The following is a 27404-nucleotide window of genomic DNA, read 5'->3' as shown; positions in this document are numbered from 1 at the left end:
CTCCCCTTGTCTTTTTGGTTGCACTGTTAGCATGGTCGATCTGGGTCCAGCTGACAGAGCACAGGAGAGGATGCTGCTCTCTCTCATCAGGCAAGCCAGGGAATGAGTGAAGGACAGCGGTGTGGAATTAGCCTCTTGGGCAAGTTCAAGGAGTGGGTTACCAACTGGCATATTTTCCCAAAGCACTTTCCTACCGTGGAGGCTCAGCTAGGTAGGTCAACGCAGAAAGAGCTGAGGGCAACCAACAGTCACAGTCCAGCTATTGCTCACCTCAGCTCCAACCTGTGATAGGGTAGCCATAGAATGCTACATATGGAAAACTGGAAGCAAGGTTGGGGAGAGACAGGACTGGGGAATGGGGAAGGTGGTAGTCAAAGGCCACAAAGACAAGCAAAACATTCTTGCCCAACGTGCAATGGGTAGGAACAAGAGATGCGATGGGTCAAGAGAACATAGCAAATTTCCTACAGTTCTCTAAAATCAGGCATGTTTTGGTTAACTTCCACTTTGTGAACAGAAGTTAGTTTTTACTCCTCTCCTTTCTCACATCATCTCCATTTTCAGGCAGGACAGATTTGCACAATATTTAGGCATCTCAAAACTGATGGATCCAAAACTGAACATGAACTCATGTCCCTAGATGTGGTCCTTACTGGCTCCATATCTCTGCAACAATTCTGCTTCCCCAGTTGACTGAGCCAGAAACCTGGGACTCATCCTAGATTCCTTCCTTCCTCTCCCTTCTCTCTGCCCCATGGCCAATCAATGATCAAATTCTGCCATTCTCCGTGACTCCTAATTCCTCCTGAGTCCACGCCCCACACCATCTCCACCAACAGGGCGCCACTCCAAAGAGCCCTCGAGCTCTCTCCTAAACTACTACATCCACCTCACTGAGGCCTCGCATGGCCCCTTTAGCCCATCCCCACAGCTACAGGGACGCCTATGACAGGTCCGCCTGCACCACTACCACGTTCACACATGGCTGCTTCTACCTTCAAGTAAAATCTGACTTCCACAGGATGTCATATAAGACCCTAGAGGACCTGGGCTTTGCCAATTTAACTTCTTTTCGTTTTATTTTAAGCCCCAGGCACAATGAGTTACTTGTAGCTCCCTGCACTTTCCATCCCATTTCACATTCTTGTATACCCTCTCCCACAAAGCCTATTCAGCCTCTGGGCTTGGGCCTCTCCTCCAGGAAGTCGCCTCTGACCTCTCCAGGCACCTCCTTTGGGCTCCCATTCTTTAACCACTACAATCACTGCACTGTATGGAAATTATCTGCTTCTGTATGTGTCTCTGATACTAGCATTCCACATTCCTTGAAGAGGACAGGACCACCACTGTATCCCCAATGCCATGCACACAGTAGGTGTTCCATATTTGTGGGATATACTGGACTGAAAAGCATCTGTAGTTTTTTGAATATCAAGGCCTTTAGAATTTAGCAACAGATACAATTAAAACACATGCAAAGCATAATGAACTGCAGATAGCACCAACATTTAAAACATACTGCTGCTCTGGAATTGAAGTATCTCCAAATAATTAAAACCTACATGTTGAGGGGGTGATACAGAGTTTATTGAATTAGATTTTTCTATTTACAACTGAGATCACATCTACATACTATTTTGCTAGTCTACACGGGTACATTATTTCTAACGAGTTTAGACTTACAATGAATGGGCTCAATCATACAAAAAAACACACGCACACACTCACACTAATTGTTTTAAAACAGTAGTGCATACATTACACTCCTCCTATAAAGCCAGCTTTGATTAAAAACCACTAGTTTCAAAGATCAGTCTGATTTTGAAGATGAACCAAGATACACGCTGTATGATTCTAAAATCTATTTTAGCCATTTTGTACAGTTGCTATCTTACTGAACTATAGTATATATTTCTTAAAAGGACACTGATGAGGGGCACCATCTGGTATTAACTTTAACCAGACAGCTGACTGTCTCCCCCTCCCCCCAGAAACCTTTGGCCAAGAGCTCTCCATTGTGAAGACTGAAAGGACCCGGTGATACTTCAGCAGCAGTCCCATTACTGCTTGGAGGTAACAGAAGCAGGCTCATGTCCGCCTTTAATTCTACCACACTACGCAACTCGCAAATGGTTCTGAGATTAGAACATTTACCACCGTACTTAAACACTTACGGACATGGAGAGTCAGCTAGAACAGGGGAAAAGAAACTCACAGGTGGGTAGGTAAGAAGGTGGACACGTGAAGAGCCAAACTGCTCTGTCCGACACCTGTGTACGTGTGCTTTAACTAAATGAACTCAGGAGGCCAATAGCAGTGGACCTGCTCAATTCACCTTCCAAATCAGAACAAGACTAAAAAAGCTCAGGTTTGAGTTTTCTATTATGCATAGGTTCCACCGGTGATGAGCAGCTCATAAGCAGGATCTCTACTCCTTCTGCACAATACGATGCAGGCACACAGCATGCCCAGCAGCTGTGGGAAGAAAACAACAATGAAAAAAAAAAAGGCTGAAAACCCTCTTACAGCAAGTGCGTATTTCTTTGTTGGCAATGGAACTGTTTCTAAGTTCAAAGATCTCAAATCATCAAAAAAGCACTAACAGTAACGGAAGCAATTTCAAATGAATACATTATCTTTTTAGGATCTAAGTACCAAGTTTTAGTTTCCCTGCTTCACACCTAAGAACAATTTGTGAAGCCAGCAGAGAATCAAGTCTCTCCTAGTGCCATTCCCATCTCAATCTAGAGCAGTGCTGCATGAAAGAACTTTCTGCAGTGATGTAAACAGTCTATACTGAGCTGTCAAATATGGCAGCCACTAGCCACGTGTGGCTACTGAGCACTTGAAATGTAACTAGCACAACTAAGGAGTTGCAATTTTTATTTTATTAAAATTAATTTAAATTTAGACATATGTGGCTAGTGGCTACAATACTGAACAGCAAAGGTCTAGGGAGCGGAATGATCAAGACTATGTATGGTGAGCAAATTTAATGAGCAAATTTAATGTAGTTCACTACAATACTGAACAGCAAAGGTCTAGGGAGCAGAATGATCAAGACTATGTATGGTGAGCAAATTTAATGGTGGTGGGTTTTTTTGGTTTTTGTTTTTTTTGCAGTACACGGGCCTCTCACTGCTGTGGCCTCTTCCGTTGCGGAGCACAGGCTCCGGATGCGCAGGCTCAGTGGCCATGGCTCATGGGCCCAGCCGCTCTGCGGCATGTGGGATCTTCCCGGACCGGGGCACGAACCCGTGTCCCCTGCATCGGCAGGCGGACTCTCAACCACTGCGCCACCAGGGAAGCCCTAATGGTGGTGTTTTTAAGCATCTGGATTTGAGGGAGATAAACTTTATAACAAACCACAAAGTGAAAAGCCCAATACATGAGTAGCCCAAAAGCCCTATGGGGAAAACCAATCCTGATACTAAAAAGTATAGTTCAAAGGTTTTTGTTCCACAATTATTTACTATTTTTGAAATCTAGGTTTGGCTCTGTGGCATTATATACATATTACTTTTTAAAGGTCACTTTTCCTTCATCATTTTATTTTAATAAGGCCTAATCCTTCTGTGGTAGCAAACTGGAATAGTAGTGCCATGTTATTTTGGATAAGCGAGAGGATTAAGCTGGATTAAAAAGAAACGATTCTAGGGCTTCCCTGATGGCGCAGTGGTTGAGAGTCCACCTGTTGATGCAGGGGACGCGGGTTCGTGCCCCGGTCCGGGAAGATCCCACTTGCCGCGGAGCGGCTGGGCCCGTGAGCCATGGCCGCTGAGCCTGCGCGTCCGGAGCCTGTGCTCCGCAACGGGAGAGGCCACAACAGTGAGAGACCCGCATACCGCAAAAAGAAAAAAAAAAGAAAGAAACGATTCTAGAATTTTTGATCTGGCTTCTTACAAAATATAAACAGGTACTAAAGAGCTAAATAAATTAATTTGCTGCTCTAACTTTTCATAGACAGTGAAAGGTCTCAGTTATTTGATTTTTAAAAGGCAGGGCCCTCTGTACATATGGGATCAATCTAATTTCAACAAAGTTTACCTGATCCATAAACAAGACTCTCAAAATCTGAAGTGGAAGATTACTAATGAGACACATGTACAGAGAAAAAGGATGTCCTCAAACTGATTTCTCCATGATAAAGTCACACTCTCCAATTTCTGCCCTTATTTATTAGCCTCTATTCTACCCATTCAGGATATATACTTGCTGCTTGAATTCAACAGTTTCATTATATCAATATTTGCTGAGTGCTTACTAGCGCAAAGCACCTTAAAGACATTTTAAAAGTGGATATTGTTGAAAGTTTACTAAATATCTTAAGCCAATTCTAGACATGTTTAGTATCTAATTCCTAAAGAAATACATTTCCATTCACTGTACAGCAAAACATTCTTAGAACAGCTATAAGATCAAACACAATTATGTTCCCAGGCAATGTTAAATTGAGCAATAAAAATGCTAAGCTCTGAAGTTACTGATTAGCTTGGGGAAAAGATCTCTTCCCATCCCCACTTCCTCACATTCCTTTCAGTTGGCTAACTTCTACCGAAGGAGTCAGCATTCTCAAAATGGGGTCTGAAATAAGTATCCTTTTTTTCCTGACTTTAATTTCACTTAAATCAACTTGCACTGATTTACAAACAATTAAATAAATTTGATAAAACCCTACTCACGCTTGGAAATGAGTCTGTTTAAGAACATTACATACTACAATTTAAAAAAAAAACATTAAGCACTACACAATAACTTCTTATAGTGCAAACCTCATCACTAAGTATTACAGGTCCATTTCCAAAGCTTTGCTATACTAAAATCTCATCAATTATTGAAATTTTCCAAAAACAGATTTTAAAATATCACACAAATATTTTAGCTCCAGTGTGATTTCTTGCAATGAAACTTTCCCCTGTAGTAGTCACATCATGAGAACTAATCTACACTTAGTCCAAATATAACACCCAGCAACTGCAAAAAATGATTAGTAAATACATAGGCAAGTGGTGATTTAAAAAACTGCCAAGGACTAAAATGCTCTATGACACACTAGGTAGGTGGCATTATGGGGAAGTAGGTATTTTATACAAGGTAATTAGAACTGCACATTGAAAACACTCTTTTCTGAGAAAAATTTAGAAATACTTACCAAAAAGTCATCCATATTCTCTGACCCCTCAATTTCATGACTACAGGTATTTTGCTACAGACTTTGCCCATATATACAGAGGAAATTCACTACTTGCATTTCTGTAATAGCAACACTTCCATAAGTGCCCATTAATGTAGATTAAATTATGAAGTATGTCCAAAAAAATGGAATACTATATTGCCACAGTAGCATATTAATTTGTTTTTAAGAAGGTACAAAAGGTTACATATCATACATTATATGTAAACTTTTGTACCTTTTATGATACTTTTGAAATGATAAAATAAAATTTTAGATATGGAGGACAGATTAGTGGTTACCAGGGTATGGGGGAGGGGGCATAGGACAGAGGTGGGTGCAATTATAAGAGTTATCAGGCAGACACTTGTAGTGTTGCAACTGTTCTGTATTTTGACTATGGTGATGGATACAAGAACCAAACAGGTCATAAAGTTGTACAGAATTGAATACACATATAGAAATGAGAAATCTAAAAAAAATCATTGGATTGTATCAAGGCCAATATCCTGGTTGTGATATGTAATAGTTTTGCAAAATGTTAACCACTGAAGGAAACTGAGCAAAGCATACAGGATTCTGTCTGCATTGTTTCTCAAAACTGGAGGTTGCATACAATTATCTTAAGAAAGAAAGGTAGAAAATTGCATCCTATAAGCTTCTATTTGTATAAAAAATATTTATGTGCTTGTCTAACCACAAACTACTTCTGGAAGGATATACAGGAAACTGGGAACAGTGGTTGCCTCTGCAAGGGGGGACTCGAGAGCTGGGGTCAAGACTTGAGAGGGAGGCTTACCTCTTACTAAATTTGTATCTTTGAAGAAAATTTTATCAAATGGGTTTTTCAATTAAGAAATTTTCAAGAAGTTAACAATTAAGATTAATTTCCCCAAAATTAAAAAAAAAAATCTTAGCCACTCAAGAATTAGCTTCCCAAGCTTTGGTTTTAAGTTTTTAAGGAAGAATTACTTGAAATACTTTTTTAAAATGACTGTCAGAATCAAGCCACTCAATTTTAACTATCTGGGGGCCCAATCTGAAGTGCTATTCATTTATGTATTTTAACTCATTTTAATGAATTAAAATAGAAGTCAGAAGAGGCAGGAAGGAAATAACAGTCTCAACCTCCTTCACACTTGGCATACAGACCAGAAAAAAGCAACAAGGCCTTGGGAACCAGTTCTCTGTGAAATTTTGCTTTCCATCATTCCATCTTAAGAACATGCCAACGTTGTGAGACTCCAAAGACTGACAATTCCCATCTTCCCCATACTGCCTGTGCAGTGAGCCTTACACACAGCTGAAACTTAAGAGCTTGCCAAATCAAAACCTAGATTTTATTATTATCACCAGACTGTTGAAATATAAAATTTATAGCTGGTCATTTGTTCATTTAAGAGGCTGGTTACTCTCAGGGAAGTGAAATACCTTGCTCATTAAGAAACTAACAGTATAAAGGGTGTAGCAAAATTTTTAAAATCTCATTCTCTTATAGTTTTCAGGTTTTTCTTTCTTGGTAATTTTGGTCCCACCCAAACCTAGACCACTTAACAAGACTAGAACAAGGGTGGGCAGATGTTTCATAAAGGGCAATACAGTAAATATCTTAGGCTTTGTGAACCAAGAGACAAAATTGGTCTCTGTTGCAACTATTCAACTCTGTCACCGTAACACAAAAGCAGTCATGGACAATACATAAAATGTGTGGGGCTCACACAAAAAGAGGTGGTGGGCTAGACTGGCCCACAGATGACCAACACTCAAACAAGAGGCTTTTACTGGTAAATTAAGTTTATGGGAAAATTTCTTCTTAAATTCACCTTTATGCCTTAGAACATCAATGAAATGTAGCTTAATAGTTAGTACCACAAATCACACTCAAAATCAAAGGAGACAACGCTTAAATATTTTTGATACTCACAACACTACCAAAAATCAATCAATCTTTCCCATTATTTAAAATTGAATTTTCTGTGATAGCTCTTAGAGCTTCCCCACTTTAGAACCTGAAGAAAAGTGCTAATCATTTTTCAATGCTATTACATTGTGTATTCTAACCAGTTTAAGTGTCAATTTGCTGTCAGATTTCATTAACAGAATTTAGGAATTTAATCTTCTGAGAATCTTAATTCTTCAATTTGTAATTGGAGGCAGAGTACACATGGAGACGGGGTTCAAGCTTTAGTGATGGTCGTAAGTCATGCTATCCTTGCTCTCCCTCATTTTCATGGCCTTTAAAACCAGGGACTGCAGAATCTCCAAGCATCCTTCTAGCTCTTTCTCTATCAGGATAAGTATAAAAGCATAAAAGCTCCCTACTCTTTGAGTTGTTTCTGCCTTCATTCAGGTTTTCCACAAACATGGCACCAATCTACATCAGATTTTGAATATCAAAAGTTTAAACATTTATAGGCACTCTTAAAAAAAAAAGTAGAAAATTCTTTTATTTCAAATGGATGTTTTTCCCTTTAAAACCAGTTTTTAAATTTTCAAAACTACTAGGTTTTGAGGCTGTAAAAGCTCTGAATCCCTGACTTAGTTTTGCTGAACTGAAAACATCAAAGCTTCATCAGCCATTATTTAAGTCAGGGTGATTTAAGTATAAAATGCATATGAGAAGGCATCCTTAAGAGACTAGTTAGAATATTTATTAGCTCCCATTAAAAAATGTTTAATGAAGAAATATCTGACTGGTTAATAAGCTTAACTAGATGAGGGACATATCTAAAGTGTTGATTTCATCAGTCTTCTATATACATGTTGCACATTTCATGATCAAAAGCACCATACAGTTCTAAAGTTTTTTTGCTGCATGCTAATACATGCAGCTTTATTACCACACATAAAATCATTAAAAATGCACAGATCAGGATTTCACTTGGGAAAAGAGACCTCCCTCACGTTTCATTATTTTTAGCTAAATGAATGTGTTTACACAAAGAAAATATGGAGTACACCCCTGCTGATCAACAGACTACTGCTATGCTGAGCCAAAAAGAAAACGCTTAGAAGGGCAGAGACCATAGCAAATAGAGCTCGGCTTTTCAATGAATCATTTCAGAGCTCTTTGAATTATCAGCAAAGTAAACATTCACCCTTTTGCCATTTTATAAGGCACTTCCTGTTCAATACACTAGTTTCTGTTCAAATATACAGGGAGCAGGCAAGCCAAGCAACTTACATATAAACTAGCAATTATGTTGGTTTTTCTAACAATTAAATGATATCAAAACTTTCTTCAAGTAGACTCTCTAGACCTGAAGCATGTTTCAAGAACATACTAAAAGAACACTAAAGAACACTCTGAGAACTAGATCTGATGCAAAGGATTTTCAAATAGTTGTAATATCCTCTAACAGAATCCCTAAGATATAATGTATATACCCAAGAAACTAGGAATGTAGATTATACTGGGCAGAAAAATAGCCATCTTTCTTACTTGTTTTTTATGTGGGTATGAGGGATAAAGGATGTGTATGGGTTTTTTTTTGATAAAGTGACAGGTAATTAAAACAATTACCAGCTACTTTGTACAAGCTCTTATTAAGGGGGAAAAAGACTGTTTTCACTGGTAGGAGCTGGGACAAGTCCCCTCAGCTACCAGAAAGACATGGTACATTTCCAAATATGCCAAGTGGTATAACAGACTTCTTGATGACAGTCCTTCTAAAAAAACTAAGTCCACAAATACAAGGGAGGTTAGAATCTCAGTTTTTAATTAAAGGTCTTTCCTGTAAAGTGATAAAATTGCTCCCGTTACTGTAAGAGACTAGTGTCGTGCCACTAGTCTTGATTTATGTATATGAACATATAAAACCCTTGAAGACAGAAAAGCAAGAAATGGAAGGAGAAATTTTAAAAAGATTAAAATAGAACTTTCCACTTCCAAGGTGAAATACAGCAGTTTGATTTTTTTTTAATTCTGTGAAGTTCTACTGAAGTACCTCCCAAGAATACATTATGACAACAGTTTGTATTTTGAACAGGTCACTCACTAATCAAGTCAAGAAAATAAGATAAGGAGTCCCCTCACACATGGTTCCCCCATCCAGATCTCTGGTTTCTGGGACCATTCTGGGTCTATGTCTAGAAACAGGAAATGGAAGATGCTGGAAACTAGTGTCTGGTACCTCAATCACTTCCAAGTTATCTATATACACAAAGATTAACTGTACTTAGTAATTAAAACCATTCAGGGTTGCCATCAGAGAATCAGTACACTCTGAAAACTCCTTGGCTAGCTGTGCTTACCTGAATAGCTGCAAATGCCAGTGCTGCCCAGATAACATGCATCATGATTTCTTGTAGCTTCTTCACAACTAGAGCTTCACACCCCTAAAACACCCAAAGTCATCCTCATTAGTCTTTTTAAAAAGTGAAAGCTGCAAGGTCACATATTACTACTCACTGGCAGAAATGGAAATGACAGAAACTAAAAGAGGGAAAAAAGATAATGCATTTGAAAATAATTTATATTAAAATTAAATGGCATTAAAGACAAGTAAAAGAAGGTAGAAAAGAAGTTCCAGGTAGAGATAATTCACCAAGAAAAAAAGCTACCAGGCTAGATTCAAGTGTTGGCCAAGAAACTGAACTTACCTCGGCATAGAGGTCAGAGGGGTGGGCCAGACTGCCATTACAGCTGCTGGCGGTCTCTCTGCAACAGCTAAGAGGGACACTCTGGTTTTTGGTTTCTTTGAACCAGTCTGTATTTTCCCAGTCTGAATAGTTGTGAATTCCACAACAATGCAGCTAACAGAGAAGAGAACAGAGATATTACTTGTCACAGAACACATACCCCTGTGCTGAACTTTAGAGTTCCATGCACTGAAGAGCTTTAAGCTACTTTTAGACCAGTGATGTCCAACAGAACTTTCTGCAATGATAGAAATGTTCTGTGTCTGTATGCTCAGTATGGTAGCACCCAGCCACATGGGGCTATTGAGCAATTAAAATGTGGCTAGTGTGACTAAGGAACTGAATTTTTAATTTTAATTTAAACAGCCACATGTAATTAATTAGTGGCTCTAGAACCTCCATTTGAGAAATCATATTGCCCACAAGGGGTAGTTTACAGCTAAGAAAAATCTTTACACTTTGCCTGTTAAACATCTAATCCTGAGTTAAATATTATTTCCAATGACAAAGTATTTAAAATATTTTGTCTGAAATGTCTGGGACTTACTTTAAGTTAATCTAGCAAACGATATGTGGGAGTAATAGATGAAACAAGATTGACAAAAAGCTGACAATTTTGAGGTGGGTTTATGGATACAAAGATCTACTGTACGATTCTCTCTACCTTCAGGTATGTTTCAAATTGTCTACAATAATTTTTTTTTAATGGTTTTGTCTGCTATCCTTTCTGGTCTTGCTTTCTCAAGGTATATGAAGACTTCTCACCTCCTCTGAAGTCCATCTGATGCTGAACTTTCCTGTGACACGTACCTCTCTTCCATTATCACCTCTTTAGCTAATTATTTTTAAGGGAAAATCAGATGCTTCTTATCTGGCTGTGACTAGGTAATGGTGGGAAAAAAAACTTTCCAAGGGTGAAGGTAAGATTATCGGACTTGGACTTCGCTGGTGGCGCAGTGGTTAAGAATCCGCTTGCCAATGCAGGGGACATGGGTTCGAGCCCTGGTCCAGGAAGATCCCACATGCCGTGGAGCAACTAAGCCTGTGCACCACAACTACTGAGCCTGCGCTCTAAAGCCTGCGAGCCACAACTACTGAGCCTGTGAGCCACAACTACTGAGCCCACGTGCCACGACTACTGAAGCCTGAGTGCCTAGAGCCCGTGCTCCGCAATAAGAAAAGCCACCTCAATGAGAAGCCGTGCTCCTCAAGGAAGAGTAGCCCCTGCTTGCTGCAACTAGAGAAAGCCCATGCACAGCAACAAAGACCCAAGGCAGGCAAAAAATAAACATTTATATTTAAAAAAAATAGCATTGATCATTTAGTTTAACAACTCATGTGTAGCTGCATTTGAAAGAAAAAAAGGTTATTGGACTCATCACGAAGCTAACCACAGCTGTAAATGTATACTGCTAATTTACATAGTAACAGAGTTAAGTTTAATGTTTGCTCAACAGTGATTGGTCCTCAAAAACAAATTAGCCTCAGAAGAACTCACCTGTCTCTGTACATAATCAATAGCCCGGCTAGCAGCATCAGGGTTGGTTCCATTGTAGGTCTTATATACTTTCTGAATGCTGCGATCAACCTCATTTTCCACCTGAATTAAAACAAAGAATTCAGTCCCTCAAAAATACTGATAAAAGTAACATTAGTCAAGGCTCCAGCTAAAATGCCCTAATGGCATGTGTGCAAAGTGGCAAGATATTTCCGTGAATTTCTTGTAAGAAAAAAGTTTTCTCCCTTCCTGCCTCCATGTAGATTCAGGTAAAACTTCAGACATATTATATCACACAGATTAAAAGCAATCACAGAGAAGATTGTGTGCAAGATGGCAGGCTACCAATTTGTTCAAGAGGGAGAAAGCAGTTGAGCCTTGAGATAGGTGTCCTAACTTATAAACAGACCACCTTCTTTTTCAAATAAGTTTTCAGTGGGTTCTCAGAAGACCTACTCATTTTCCTTTCCTAAAGGAGGTAAAAATTAAACAACTTAAAAAGCCCCCACAAGATACTTTTGGGACAAATACCAACATTATTTCCATTTTACTTATTTAACGTTTAATTAGACTTGGGCAAATATGTAAAAGTAATCAGCAGGTTAAAAAAAAAATCAGTCCTTAAAAGTGGCACCTTATGAAGAGCTGCAGTTCAATGTATGTGAATGAGAAGACAGGAAATAAACTCTCCATAATGTATTGCCAAGTGGCAACTAAAGTGTCATTTAATAAAGTTTGCTTGTACCAGATTCTCCTTACCCTTCTAAGATGATTAGACCTATTTGGTAATTTTATCAGTGATGTAGTAAGACTATAAAATTGATAACCAGATCATAGGTAGGGGCATAATCCACTGCATTCTTTTTTTGGCATAGCTCTCTGGTATCTTATGTAGCAATGGTTGAATATTAAATTGGCATATCATGCCTTTGACTCAAAATCATAAGAGAATAACCCTACTATGAGAATAACCCTACTATGCCTTTATAACAGCTCTATAGTTATCCCCAAATTAATTTAAAGCAGCCTGTTTAGCCTTAAATGGTACTGTAGATGGAAAGCAAAAGCAGGAAAAATAGAAAGGAAAGGGGAAAGAAAAGAAGAATGACCAGAAAAGAGGAAAGAGGGGCAAGAAGGGAGTGGCTGGCAACAGTTGCCTTAGTGTTTGAGTTGGTAGGACCCCTTTTTCCTCAGGAACAAATTGCAGGATTACAACTCCCAATCACCTTTTTCTATGTCCAGAACCAACGCATTTTTTTTAAAAAGAGGCAATGGAAAATGAAATCCTCAGTTTAGTTCTTCTAAACAGAAATCTGGGAATCTATATAGGGAATCTATAGGCTGAGGAAATTTGAACAAAGTTCTCAGCTGACCAACTATTCATTTGCAGATCATCCTATGGTCATTTAAAGAAAACTACCTACAAACTAGGACAGTAGTAGAATTAACACTTTGCTATATTAAATGAGACTAGAAGTCCTGACATATAATTTCTAATTATCCTTACATTTTCAAAGCAGTGGCTAAAGTGAAGTCAGGCAAAAGAAAATGTTTACTCTCAAAATGAGTTTGTTCTATTTCACTTGAAACACTTAAGCCACCTTTTAAAACATACATTCCAGTAGACAACATACCTTTGCTCTGTAAACATATCCCAAAACCACTACAACAACTTCTGTGACAAAAACCAAGAGTAGGATGATGACAAACTGTAAGGAAAATGTAAGGAAACATTGTCAAAAATTAAATACAAATGAAAAAATAACTCTAAATACTCTCTTGATAAAAAGCAATTATCTGAGATAACTGCTGGAAGTTTAAGACAAGTGCTAATTCTGTTCCAATTATAAACAGAGTCAAATAGAAAATGGAGTTTCATGCTCAATTCAAGCAAGTAACACAAATGAATATTCCCACATACTATGACGACACATGCGATCAGTGAAGAGCTAACTTACCGTGGCAAGTCCACAGCGGCTTTCCCGGATTGTGGCACAGCAGCCAATTAGCCCAATAATGAAGAGCAGGGCTCCTACAGCTATGATCACCACAGCAGGGATGAGAGTGTACACATCTTCAAAGAAGTGGTCATAGTCGTCATAAGTGATGAAGACATAGGCTCCCACATAGCATAAAATGCCAGCTGCTCCCTGTAGAAAACAAGGTCAGAGCGCTGGTAAAATTCTCCAACCCCTGCTGGTAAAAATCCCCACTATTTCTTAGCATGTTATAACTCAATGAGATTTTCCACCACTTTTAAATCTTTGTAGACGTTTTTTCTGTGAAGCTGAAAATTATTCACTAGTAAGAGCATTTCGTTACTAAAGTTGTAAAGTTTTCCAAGCTCCATCTACTTTTCAATAACTGCTGGTTCATCTAGGACCAAGAAACCATGAATCCAGTAAGTAAGACTGATGACAAGAATGAAAACACACACACATCCCAAAGCGCTTCTGTAGCTCAATTACATGTCCAATGAGGGTCAGTGTGGAGGTGGGGACTGCCCCCAGCAAATGGGGAAATCGGGTACAAGTGGCAAAGGCAGGATTTGAACCCAGGCGATCTGACTCCAGAATCTGCATTTATAATCTCCATCTAATGACTTGGGGAAAGAAAATACAATAGCAACTAATAACCATGATACCCATATCTAAAACATTTGCTGTCCTAGTTGAGACTATGAAATTTACCATTTTCATAGCTAGAGGGCTACGTTACTAAAGAACTGTACAAACCCTTTAGGTCTATTTATTCTTTAGAATCGTGTTTCTCAAACTACATGAATAGGAATCACCTGAAGATCTTATTAAACTGCAGACTGATTCAGTAGGTCTGGGGGTGGGGCCTGAGATTCTACATTTCCAACAAGCTCCCAGGTGATCTGATGCTGCTGATTCTTGAACTACACTTTGAGTAACAAGGTTTTAGAGCACCTAAAGGCAAACAATGCAGAAAGTCATGGAACAGCTGCTGCTCCAGACACAATGCTCCAGTTACAGAGTTTTACATACATTTTCCTTTTATCATTGTCAATTTTGCTATCATTGTGTACCAGCACAATACTGACAGCCCAATGCTGCTTGCTTTTATGTGAATGAGCAAATACAGTGTGAGGTTAAGTGTTAAAACATTTGGTTTAATGAATTATCATTTACAGAGCACTTTGAGATATTCAAGTAAAAAGAATTATTTCACCATTCTTCAAAATTTTAACACATAAATCATTAATCTTCAAACTAGAAAAGAGCCTCCACAATGATACTGGAAATATCGTTAACTCCTCTCAACGTGGAAACTCAGTTTATTTCTTTTTTTTTTTAATAAGTTTATTTATTTATTTTTGGCTGCGTTGGGTCTTCGTTGCTGTGCACGGGCTTTCCTCTAGCTGCAGCGAGCAGGGGGCCACTCTTCGTTGCGGCGCACAGTCTCATCGCGGTGGCTTCTCTTGTTGCGGAGCACCAGTCCCAGGCACGCGGGCTCAGTAGTTGTGGCGCGGGCTCCAGAGCGCAGGCTCAGCAGCTGTGGCGCTCAGGCTTAGCTGCTCCGCGGCATGTGGGATCCCCCGGGACCAGGGCTCGAACCCGTGACCCCCGCATCGGCAGGCAGACTCTCAACCACTGTGCCACGGGGGAAGCCCTCAGTTTATTTCTTGAGTCTGTGGGACCCTGTAAGCTTGGGCGTCATCAGTATATTTTCATATACCAGGCCAATAGAATCATTCAGATCTGGAAGAAAAAGACCCCATTTATGGAAAGTTGAGAAAGTAAGTTGATTTTTTTAAAAAATAATAATGAACTTTTAAAAAGAGAAGACAAGACTAGAGTAATGGAGGCAACTTAAAAAACCATAATCTTTTTTTTAAAGCTTTTTTAAAATTTTTATTTATTTTATTTATTTTTGGCTGCGTTGGGTCTTTGTTGCTGCACGCGGGCTTTCTCTAGTTGCAGCAAGCAGGGGCTCCTCTTCATTGCGGTGCACAGGCTTCTCATTGCGGCGGCTTCTCTTGTCGCGGAGCACAGGCTCTAGGTGCGCGGGCTTCAGTAGTTGCGGCTCGCGGGCTCAGTGGTTGTGGCTTGCAGGCTCTAGAGCGCAGGCTCAGTAGTTGTGGCGCATGGGCTTAGCTGCTCCACGGCACGTGGGATCTTCCCAGACCAGGGCTCGAACCCGTGTCCCCTGCATTGGCAGATGGATTCTTAACCACTGCGCCACCAGGGAAGTCCAAAAAACCATATTCTTTTAAAACTCTCCTCTGGCTTTCAAGAGGCCCCACTGCTGGCTTTCTTCCAATTTCTCTCACTGCTTGCTCTCTCATTCTCTTCATGGACTCTTCTTTACCAGACAAATGTTAGTGATCCCCAGAGTTCTACCTTCAGCCCTATTTAAATAGTTTTCATTTTGTAGGCTCTCCTTGGGCTATATTAGCCATGGCTTCACCAGCCACTGCAGCTCTCTACCTAAGCCATCATCTCAGGATTACACATCCCCATCTGGAAGCCCCACAGACACCTTGCCCTCAACTTACCTCAAACCCTCTCTGCCTTCCTGCCCACTCCATTAAACCTTCCCTCATATTCTGTATTTCAGAGCAAATGGCACCAGACAGTTATTTTTTTCTAGTCAAATGCCTGAGAGTTACTCTATTTTCTTTCTTTGTCCTACCTCTACATCCCATCAATCACCAAACTCCTTCAGATTTACTTTCAAAACACTACCTGAATACCGTAACTTCTCTTCAACCCTCTGCAGTGCTTCTGTCTTAATGTGGGCCTTACCATTGTTCACCCTAAACCTTACTTCCTGACCCTCCCTGTCCCTTAATAATATGTTCTTTATATGATCAGTTATTTTTGTTAAAAATATAAAACAGATCAAGGCATTAGCATGTTTAAAATCAAGATGAGGCAAATAAGGCCCCTGATAAACTAAGCTGTTCCTCCCTGCTTTTCAGGCTCAGACTCCATTACCTCTCATGTACCCTGAACAACAGAAAGCTGTTATTTCCAAATGTACCACATATCCTCTTACTTCTTTACCTCTGCTATTCTCTTTGGAATGCCCTCTCTTCATCTGCCTGGGAACTCCCTGTCACCCATTAAAATGCAGTTGAAATATCACCTCTTCCTTTTGGAAGCCATTCTCGACCATTTCAGGTTGGATTAGGTGCACTTGGTCACATACCACCCCCTACACAGCTCTAACAGAGCATTTATTACAACTGTTGCAATTATAACTATATATGTCTCAGCATGCCATTAGGGCACAAACTTTGCCTGTCAGTCTTTCAGCCCTGTACCACCATCCAGCACCTAGAACGGTGCCTGGCACATAGAAGGTATTTGTCAAAATTCATTGAGTACACTTCATTTCATCCAGTCCCTTGAAATTGCCCTCCTATCTCAATCATAAAGCTTTGGTTTGAATTTGCTTTGTTTCTCTTCAGTCTAATGCTTATAGTTTTTAGTCCACCATTCAAACAAGATTTGGCAACTTAATCCAGCTTACTGAATTCCTGATGGCCATGACATCTGGAATACATTAGTTTATAAATGCTTCACCTACAGCAACTGTACCTGTTCAAAGGCCCTCAGTTCACTGACATACTTACTTTGGTGACATATTATTATGGGATGATGGAAGGCACAGGAGAGGGGAGAGAGGAGAAACAGCTTAATAGTCTGGGTGCATTAACTACCGAAGTACATGGAATACTTAACACTCTTACCAAACATTACTTTTTCTTGACTACATACACACACAAACACACACGTGTATACACACACACATTTTGTTACAGTAAATACTTTTAGTCCCCAAACAGAATTAGAAGAATACTAAATATGAAGCCATCAAATACTGTCCAGTTTGTCTTCACTAGTCATCTCTCTATCCTTTGGACTCTTAGCTTTTCTTACTCTAATAGGCAATCTTCATTTCTTAAATGGCTTAAATTAAAATGAATTCCATCTTTGAGCTGCTAGTAAATGAAATTTAAGACCACATAAATTTGAATAGGGCTTCCCTGGTGGCGCAGTGGTTAAGAGTCCGCCTGCCGATGTGAGGGACATGGGTTCGTGCCCCAGTCCAGGAAGATCCCACATGCCGCGGAGCGGCTAGGCCCATTAGCCATGGCCGCTGAACCTGCGCATCCGGAGCCTGTGCTCTGCAACGGGAGAGGCCACGACAGTGAGAGGCCCGCATACCACACACACACACACACACACACAAAAAAAATTGAATAAAAACAGGATAAAACTGGAAGATATATGTACTCAACAATTAATCTGAAGCATGGGAAAGTGAAGAACCATCTGCATTTCAAACATGAAATGATGAGTTTTCAACCTAAAGAGATCCCTATAAGGCTCACACTTGGTGCTGCCTGGGTGTGGGCCAAGTGAAATGCTTCCAGTGCAGCCATCCTCCACCCATACAGATAACGAATGCAATGGAAGGCTAGGAGGAAATGCCATTTGTAAAGCCGCCTGTTCTTTTCTAATAGACTTGAAGGCAGTTTCTTTTCCCAGGCTGCAAACTAGTCAACATCCAAATCACACAGCAGAGTTGAAAACATAACGCTTCTGTTTTGACAACATACAGTGGGAAGCAACTTAGCAGTTGCACACACCAAAGCAGAAACTGCACTGATTGCTGATATGAAACTATATAAATCAAATTACTGACAGAGACTGTCTCCTAAATTGAAGGTAACTTCAAAAATTTCTTCTTTTAACAACATGTATATATAGTGCTTAATGTAAGTTGTATAGTAAACAATTTATGAAATGACATCAGTTACTCTGAAAATATAGAGAAGGTGTCCCTAAAACAGCTGAAGACATAAAAACAGCAATAAACAACTGCTTTAATGACATCCAACCATCAGTATGAAAAACATAGGTAGAGCTTATATGGTAAACGGAAAAAGGTTATAAGTAATTCCTAACTAGGGACTTTGTAGTCATGCAGATTTTTGATATAGGAGTTGTGGCTATTAGAAAGCCTAAAAGGTAAGCAGGGTTAAATCCTTCTGAAGGGTAATGCTGGGATTGAGATGTATCAAAGGATCTGGGCTTTGCCAACAAACCAGCTGCAGGGGGGGAAGAGGAGGTGCAGCAGAAGAGGGAATGAAATGTAGAACTTGGAAGCAGCTGAACTGCATTAGTCATCGCTGAGAAAATCTGAGCCTATAAGGAGCATTTGTGCCAGGACAGTATACTAAAAATACTCATCCTTTTTACAAATAAGTGAAGGGAAATTTAACGGAAAGGCTGAGAGCTGAAACTATAGAAAAAAGAATTTTTTGAAAACCATTCTTCTTTACCTTTTAATAAACTCATGTTCTAAATTAAGTCACAAAATTTTAAAACTTTAGGAAAGCCAGTGCTTTTGCACAACCCCAAGCTGTTCCTCCAGAAATAAAGCTACCTGTCAGAAAACTTTAGAAGTATGAGTTCCAGAAGTATGACACTTCACTTTATCCTTTTACCCTTCCACTACATATTCAATACATACAAATGTGAAGCCCCTTTAAAATTAGAAATTTCAATGTTATGTAAGATTGATTTTTCTACAGTTTAGAAACCAGTGTTTTGGTTTTACAAACTAATTGTTTTGTTTTTGTACTTTTGAAATCCTCTGTGAAAGACGATGACATGCTAAAATCCACAAAACTCCTAAATTCTTTACTTTTCTAAGGAAGAAGGAATATGAAATGAAAGGGAGCACATCAACCACAGTGATACTTGCCACTGGAATCAGGGAACATTAAAAACAAAACAGCCTTGTTACAAGCCAGGAGGTAAAACACCTCTGCTGTGAAAAGTGCATCTATATGGAAATTTAGAAATGTGAAGGTGCATCCCACATCCCACAGAGCATATGGGTGAAGATAAAGCAAAGAAGAACAGGAGTGATTTTCTTGCAGTGGTATACAGTAGTCATGGATTCATTTGTAGAAGGGAAAGAATCAGGACAGTGTAAAGATGAGGGGACCATCTGAAGTCATTCAGCTAAAAAGCACAGTGTCTCACAAATTCTTGTTGCCTGCAAGAACTACTCCTTCAGTGTGATTTTTGCCTCCAACAATCAATTGGTAAAGCAGAAGCGACTGGAATGTTGGAAGAAAGAGTAGAAAGACCTGGCAAAAACCACCATGTATTCTAGACTTCATAAGAATGCAGATTTCAAAAAGTAAAGAGGGGAAAAACAGCAGCAGAAATCCATCTTATGTACCTATCTTTTAACATTTAATTCAGAGTCTCCTGTACGGTCATATTAGTTTTTCATGTACCTCGCTTCTCTCCTACAAAGAACCCATTAGTAATTCTATGCAGTGCATTTCTGAAAGCTTTTCCAAACTCCATCCCTCCTTGTGCCATTAGTAGTGTCTTAAAATCACCTCAAATCTTTCAGCATTCTACTTACCATAATATTCTCTAGTCAAACCTATATGTTTCAATTCTGACTTACTCTGACGAAATACTTCATATCATTAAATATAATTACTCTTACCAAGTCCAATGCCTACATATTTCATTTACTCTCTTATCACTCAAGAAAAAAAACTATCCCAAAGATTTCAATTCCGGGCTTCCCTGGTGGCGCAGTGGTTGAAAGTCCGCCGCCGATGCAGGGGACATGGGTTCGTGCCCCGGTCCGGGAAGATCCCACGTGCCGCAGAGCGGCTAGGCCCGTGAGCCATGGCCGCTGAGCCTGCGCGTCCGGAGCCTGTCCTCCGCAGCAGGAGAGGCCACAACAGTGAGAGGCCCGTGTACCGCAAAAAAAAAAAAAAAAAAAAAATTTCAAATCCTCTTTCAGAAATTAAAGCTACTCTAACCAAGAATTTCTGAAGCTATTAAAATATATCATTTTCAACCTAACAAATTGGTCAATAATAAAGGCAAGCAGTATTCAAAGATATGTAAGGGTACAGAGAGAAGAGCCCACAGAAGTACAAAATAATATAGAATAATCTTTCTGGAGAGCTATCTGGCAACACATTATTAGCCTCAGCATTTATACTTTTGTACCTACTAACTGCACTTCTAGGAGTCTATTCTTAAGAAAATAAGTCAGATGAAAACAAAGATTTGTATAAGGTATGTTCATCAAAATGTTATAATATTATAACAAAATTATAATAGCGAAAACAAAAGAAAAAACCCTAGCATCCAGAGGTATATTTGCATTATAGCCCTTAAATATGTTAAAGCATAATTTACTAATATGTTTGTGGTGTGTTAGGGGAAAAATACACTTACATGCAGACATTAAAAAAAAAGAAAAAAACACCAAAATGTTAATACTGGTTGTCTCTGAGTGGTGGAATTATGGTAACGTTAGTTTAAAATACTTTTTAGTGTCTTCTTTAAAAAGCAAATATATTATTTGCATAATCATAAAAGTAAATACTTAAAATTATATCTGAAATTGAGACTTTGTTGTTCTTTCACAAACGAATTCTTAGATCTGTCCTTAACCACCAACATAAAACAGGTATCTCTTCAATCCCAAATATTTTAGGCACTTCTGCCAATCTTCCCTGTTTATCACTTTTCTTGGGTCTGCCTGGCTTTGACTCATCTTTAGATGTTTTCTGACTATCTAACACAATTCTGATCCTTTCAGTACACATCCTTTTTTTCCCCCCATAAATGTTACCTATTAAGGAGACAAGTAAAAAACAAACAAACAAACCCTACTTGGAGGGGTAAAATTTTGACAGTAAGCCACTTCTGCCATCATTATCAATATCACCATCATTATTGCCATTATTCTTAAAGAAAACGTATTTTAATCCTTTAAACCAATATTACTCCGATGACATTCCACAGGTCATGTTCCTCAATTTTGTCCTATTTTCACTGTTTCTGTATTTGGTTTTTTATAATCACTGTTCATCTAGCTTAACAAAGTTGTTCTATTTAATCCAATTTATATCCACGAGTTGAAAGACCCCAAATGTTCAGGTTGCAATGAAACTGGAGATCCGCAACTGCCACAGCCAAATTATTTTAACAGCATGGAAATTAAATATTTTCAGATTGCAGGGCTCCAGGGGTCATCTGAGAAGCACGTAATTTAAACATGCATTTTTCTTTGAGACCCTCTGTCCTCACACCCTACTCTAACTGTAAAAAGAGTCAGTTATTACTACTGGAGCCTGAGGTCCTTAAGCTCTATAATAGTAGAGTTTGTCCTTGCTTGGGTTATGTGTTTAATCAGTAGCAGCAACAATGTAAAATACAGTATGTCAGCATTTACTATAGATTCCCTTTTAGTAAATCAAGAACAAATACATCAATGCAAATAATTGTTCTCATCTACTGACTCTACAAAACTATTAAGGAGGGGGAAGGAGGAAAGAGATGATATTTTTAAAGGAAGACTTGAGACTCTCTGTGAGTATAAGGGGAAGGAGGAGGGGGAGGAGCAGCTAGAAATTAAATTCAATAGACTATTAAATGGTTTTGCCTGTCTGACCCCTCTTCCTATAAGCTGTCAGAGAGCAGGAACTGTAACTTTTTGCATTTCTCAGAAACATGTAAAGCACAGATATTCAACAAGTATTTACTAAGTGAATGATTCTTAGAATATACTTGTTTGATGCAAGTATAAATTTTAAGAAAATAAAATTTCTGCAAAAATCCTAAGCTAAGTTGGATCTTATGGAATAAAATTCATTAAAATATTTCAAAGCATGATAAATATCCTAAAGAGCTACTAAACAACCTCTTCATTAAACTGCCAACTAAAGAGAGCTTTCCTGACTAAGTTCCCCATGCGATGCGCTCTTCCAGTTAATGATTACTCAGAGCCACAAGGCTCTTGGTATGGTGGACAGCTGACTGAGAATGTAGTAAGACTGGAAACATTCATTTTCCTAACTGTCAAAGTTAAGAAACAGGTCTCCTAAAATACACCATAACTTGCTTTTCTTCTAGTGAATTGAAAAATAACTATGAAAAAAGAAATCTGTTAGCTGGAGGTGTGTTCCAATGACATATTCTTTGTCAGAGCAGTCATTCATGATGATAGGAATACAGGAGGTGGAGAAACAAATTCCAGGATGTTTGATAAAGGTTCCGGTTTAAAAGTATCATATTCTCAACTCAAATGTGCAAGATGTGCTAGAAAAGACAAAATATGTATATGGAGATTTGTGAAGAAGAAGTCTTCCTTGAAATATTTCATTATAAATTTTTATCTTTTAAACAAAAGCATGAAAGTATAGTTAAGCTTTCTTTTGGTAATTTGAACACACCAAGTATATTCTTGCCTTAGAGCCTGTAGGCTGTTCCTTGTCTTAAATGTCCCCCATCTCCTCCAAATCACCCCAAAATCTGTTCCTTCATATTCCAGATTAAATTTCACCTCCTTGGAGAAGACTTCTTTGCCAACCTAAAGCAGCCACCCAATCACTCTATCACATCACCCTGTTATAAGTCTCTGCATAACACATCACTATCTGATATTTTCCTTGCTTATTTTTTTTATTTTTTTTTTTTTGCGGTACATGGGCCTCTCACTGTTGTGGCCTCTCCCGTTGCAGAGCACAGGTTCCGGATGCGCAGGCTCAACGGGCATGGCTCACAGGCCCAGCCACTCCGTGGCATGTGGGATCTTCCTGGACCGGGGCACGAACCCGTGTCCCCTGCATCGGCAGGCGGACTCTCAACCACTGCGCCACCAGGGAAGCCCTCCTTGCTTATTTTTAATTGCCTTGCTCCACCAAAAAAAAAAGTTCTGTAAGAACAGAGATATTCATTTTTCCACCATTCTATCAGTAATATAAGCACAAAGTAGGTATTTAAACATTTGTGTTGTATTTGTTTAACAAAGCAATTTTCCTTAATTATATGTATTCACAGAGGGAAGGGTAATATGAAACTTTTTTAAGATAAGGTAAATTTTAATGCTTATATAAGGCTTTTAAATATGATTTGTATGTAAAGGGTATTTCATATGAGTGAATGATGATTAGTGAAGGTGCCACATTCCAAAGTTGTTTCCAAAAGCATTTAAAAGGTGTTTAACCTTGTGGTATTTCCCACTCCACAGCTGTGTTAGTGTTACTACGGCCTTTCATACTGATGAAAAACAACACCCTAAGCAGATGTGCCAGACTATAAATTCTGCAAGCATGGACAAAGCTTTCTCTTGTAGTCCCTATAATGCCTAAGACACATATGAGCAAAATAAATACTAGCCAATTGGTTTTTCTCACAGGGTAGAAAAAGTAAAAGTAATTTGTATAACATGGGTCTTCATTAAGTACTCAATTAACTTGCCAGAATAAAAACCTGAAATTATAAAGTACTAATTAAAACTTGTTTTAGATGAGGCCTCCTGGGTCAGATTAAATGACCCACTGAATTAAGACCCTTGTCTGACCTTGGTGCAAAAGTGCAGTTTAGAGAAGAGGTTAATGACTGTTCCAAGAGCCTTCAAAATTTAGTCATGTAACTCAAACACTCCTGCCTTCCAAAAATTATCATGGGTCTAGAACTAATACGCTTACATTTAAAGCTATGCCACTCCATAAAAAACAAAGAGATCCAAGTTGTACATCCCTTCGCTAGTCCAAAATTACCTTTCATGCTATAGGCCCTAATATTTTGGAATTTGGTGAGGCACTCTCAATTTCCACTAAGACAACCTTCAGGATTTTAGAACCCACTGTTTCCCCTTTGTCTGAGCCTTTCCATAGTAACTTCCTTAGACTGCACTGTTCAAAATAATCTACACCAAGTCAACATTAACAGCTTTGGCTGTCAGATCATTTAATACCGATCCTAAGTATTTCAAGTACGTATCTATTTGCACATCACAGCTCTTTGAACAAGCTGCCAACGGAACCAGGATATCATGATATAGAGAGGTGTAGTTTAAAGATGTTGACAAAGCAATTAAACTTTAACACTTATCAACAATCAGTCATTACCATCGGATAGTGAAGAGCCAGTGCAACAGAGCCTGGGCAACTTTGCTGAAGTTGCCCAAGGGAACCTAGATAAACTTTAGAGATGCTCTGTGTAGGGAATGCTTATTCTTCCACTTATAGATTAAGGCATTAAAAGGAGGAAGAGGCCACTATATAAGAATATACTTATTAGAACTGAAGAATGCATTAGAAATTCCCAGGAAGAACAGGTTAACATCTGTTTTATGTACTTCCTCATAATGACCTAATTTTTTAAACTGACAAGTTAAATAGTGTAGTTTAAATGCTGGGGCAGGTTCTAAACAAGGTTAAAATCAGTGTTTTAGAGCAAGTGAGTCTAACACAGCCTAAAGAGTTCCTTCCCCTTTCCAAATCTTTTGAAATTCCACTTTGCTCTACCACCACCGGCTCTAGAGCACAGGACAACCTGGGTGTGAAGGCTGGCTCTGCCCCACCTTGCGTGTGCCCCTTTAAGTAAAATTTAATGTCCTCATCTGTAAAAGAAGCACGATATTCCCTGCCAGAAGGAGCTGTTATGAAGATACTCCATGTAAAGTGCTTAGCACAGTACCTGGGTTTTAAAAGCACTCAAATATTAGCTATGATTACCAACATCGTCAGATTCCAACAGTTGGTCCTTAAACTAATACTTTGGCACGAGACATATCTAATATTGTTTCCTCCTTAGTTATGTTGCACTAATCCTGCTGCACGCCACAGTTTTTTTCCCTGCATGTCTGCTTAACTTCCTCATCACAGCTCACAAATGTTTTATTATCCTACTAACCTAGATAAAGAGTGTTTTTACCACACAGTTTAACTTCAATCTTGGCAAGAAGCCACTATGAAAAGTACAACTGAAGTTCATCATAACCTTCTTCACTAAGTGCCAACAGTACCTATACTTACATAGTTTCCAAAGATTAATGAACCTTTGAATTAACTGCTATTTTAAATGAAAATTTAATTATTTAAAGAAAATGGCTCCTGCATTTCCAATATTTTGTTTCATTAGCAATTCCAGTCCCTGAGCTTGAATAGCCTAGAACTCACCTGACAGTACACAGACTCTTCTCCAATATCAAACTGTTATGCCCATAAAAATCACAAGGAACTGTAAAGGCTACAAAGCTAAGTCTATACCTAAGAATCTTCTTATCTAATAGTGTTTCTCATCTGGAGAGCCCTGGAAACTCTTTTAGCTTTTAAAAAGGCTTGTAAGTCAAACTAAAGTATAAGAAACACTGCTCTAATTGGAAAAGAAGAAATCATGGAAACATCAATGACACGTGGGTGATTCTGAACAGTACTATCGGCCCTACTAGTCAGGATTCTTTCCATCACACCATAAATATCCTGAAAGACTCTATGGCAATACATGTGTGTAGTAAGTGCTTTATTATATGTAATTATCCTTTTATGCTACCGCAGTCAGGATATGAAAAGTTTCCTCCTTTGTTGGGGGAGGGGGGAATGTGTTGTAAGAAGGAAAGGATTCCTCCTAATTTAGGGTATGTTTGTGGGAAAGAGTTGCATGGGGACATACAAAAGTATGGGAAGTGGGAATGTTCAAGAAGTGTCCTGGGGACTGGGGACAGGGAAGTGTGTCCAGGACAGCAAGTGTTTAAGAACATGGTCAATGGTGAGGAAGGAAAGGTGACTGAGGACTTTAACTGCAATACCAAGAGGAGGTTGAACCTTAATCTACTGCTGAAGCTTCTGGGGTGTGGGCGGGTGTTTATTTTTTAAATGAAATAAAGTGATGTGAGGGAAGAAATGCTTAATAAGATTTATCCGGGTGCAAAGTCCAGATGAACTAGAGGGTGGAGAGACTGACAGGAATAACACAGGTTATTACAAAAGTCCTTGGCGAGATAAGGACCTGAAGTAAGATGAAGGGGCTATAAACACCCCTTTCTTTGAGGGCGTGTCCAAAAAATGTGTAAGCCACCCTTTATTGAAAGTGAACTAACTCAACGCTTTCAAGATCTTGTGACATCCGAGTCATATTTAACCAAGGTTTATAATCTCAGGCTACCCATCCCCAGGACCAAACAGACTAATTTTCTGGTTACAGGATTATTTGGCTTCTCAAGTTGAAACCGTTCCATTTTCTGGGCTGGTAACCAGTCAACCAGTTCTCCATACACAAAAAGCTCTAAGGCAAAATCCCTCACCCCTGAGTCGGGAGCGTCCCCGCACTACTGCACCGTTTGCTCGCACGCCTCGGGGCTGCCACTAGAGCTGCCAGGGCTCCGGGCCCCGACAAAGAAAGCAGAGCCCGACCCTTTGGGGAATATCCTATTTCGAGCCTGGTGTCCTAAAAGAATCTGCAATGAGAGCTCTCCGTCCAGCAGGCTCCTCCGGGGAGGGGGGAGGCCGGGGGGCCTCTCAGCGCCGGCCCCTGGCACAGAGCTCGTCGGCGGGGGCACCGGGCCCGAGAGCGGAGGCCGCAAGAAGCCCCCGAGGGCTTCCTCTCACCGCCATCTACGCCCGGAGCCTTCGTCCCGGCCAGTGAGGGACCTAACGAAGAGGCCTCCGGGGCCGGCCCGGGCCCCCTCCCCTCGCGCCTCCGCCACAGGGCCCCCTGGTTCCCCCAGCGCCAGCCCCGGCCCAGCCTGGGTCCCCGCTGGGCCCCACAGGCGCTTCAGCCGAGGCCTCCTTCGGGCCGCACCGCCGGCCCCCCTCCCTCTCCCGCCCGCCGGCCACGCTCACCCAGAAGATGAGGTTGAGAAACACCAGCACGGTCTTGGAGGAGGTGATGCCGCACTGGCCCATGGTGCCGGAGGTCGGCTGAGGCCCTGCTCGGCGAGCGGGACGCGCTCACCGAGCGAGGCGTCAATGGCGACGGCGCCTTCCCTGTGGGAACTGCACGGCCTGCGAAGCGTTCACCGCAGCCCCCGGAGCCGTCGCCCACCCCTAGCCCAGCAAGCACCTCGCTCCTCCGCGCAGCCGCCGCAGTCTCCGCCAGGCCACCGCGCCACACCCCGGCAACCGAGTCCCGCCCCCGGACAGGCAGCTTCAGCCAATCACTCCCGTGGTTCTACAGCGAAGCCACGCCTCTTAAAGGAGACGAAAGCTCAGTGTCCTTGGCCTCTGGCCGCCCTTGGATGCAGACGGCTCCTTAGGGACGTTTCAGAGGACCAAAC

General features: G+C 40.1%; 1 protein-coding gene across 1 annotated transcript; it reads right to left on the bottom strand.

Annotated features, from left to right (window-relative positions):
- Positions 1 to 1565: 1565 nt before the first annotated feature.
- Positions 1566 to 27238, bottom strand: TSPAN3 (tetraspanin 3). The gene is made up of 7 exons (XM_060154759.1): positions 26971 to 27238; positions 13271 to 13462; positions 12947 to 13021; positions 11313 to 11414; positions 9776 to 9928; positions 9428 to 9511; positions 1566 to 2475 (listed from the first exon to the last, which is right to left on the bottom strand). The coding sequence occupies exons 1-7, from the start codon at positions 27031 to 27033 to the stop codon at positions 2383 to 2385; spliced, it is 762 nt and encodes a 253-aa protein (XP_060010742.1). The 5' UTR covers positions 27034 to 27238; the 3' UTR covers positions 1566 to 2382.
- Positions 27239 to 27404: the final 166 nt, after the last annotated feature.

This window comes from Lagenorhynchus albirostris, chromosome 1, assembly GCF_949774975.1.
Source record: "Lagenorhynchus albirostris chromosome 1, mLagAlb1.1, whole genome shotgun sequence".
Lineage (NCBI taxonomy): Eukaryota > Metazoa > Chordata > Mammalia > Artiodactyla > Delphinidae > Lagenorhynchus > Lagenorhynchus albirostris.
Note: the sequence above shows the minus strand (reverse complement) of the source record. Positions and strands in the feature narration are given on the sequence as shown.

What these genes read in the sequence shown, in the direction of transcription:
- TSPAN3 (XM_060154759.1), bottom strand. Translation starts at nt 27,033, where the DNA reads ATGGGCCAGTGCGGCATCACCTCCTCCAAGACCGTGCTGGTGTTTCTC. An exon ending in TTCTCAACCTCATCTTCTGG is followed by an intron (nt 13,463 to 26,970) that starts GTGAGCGTGGCC and finishes TGTTTTCTACAG; the next exon opens with GGAGCAGCTGGCATTTTATG. An exon ending in GCCGCTGTGGACTTGCCACG is followed by an intron (nt 13,022 to 13,270) that starts GTAAGTTAGCTC and finishes TTTTCCTTACAG; the next exon opens with TTTGTCATCATCCTACTCTT.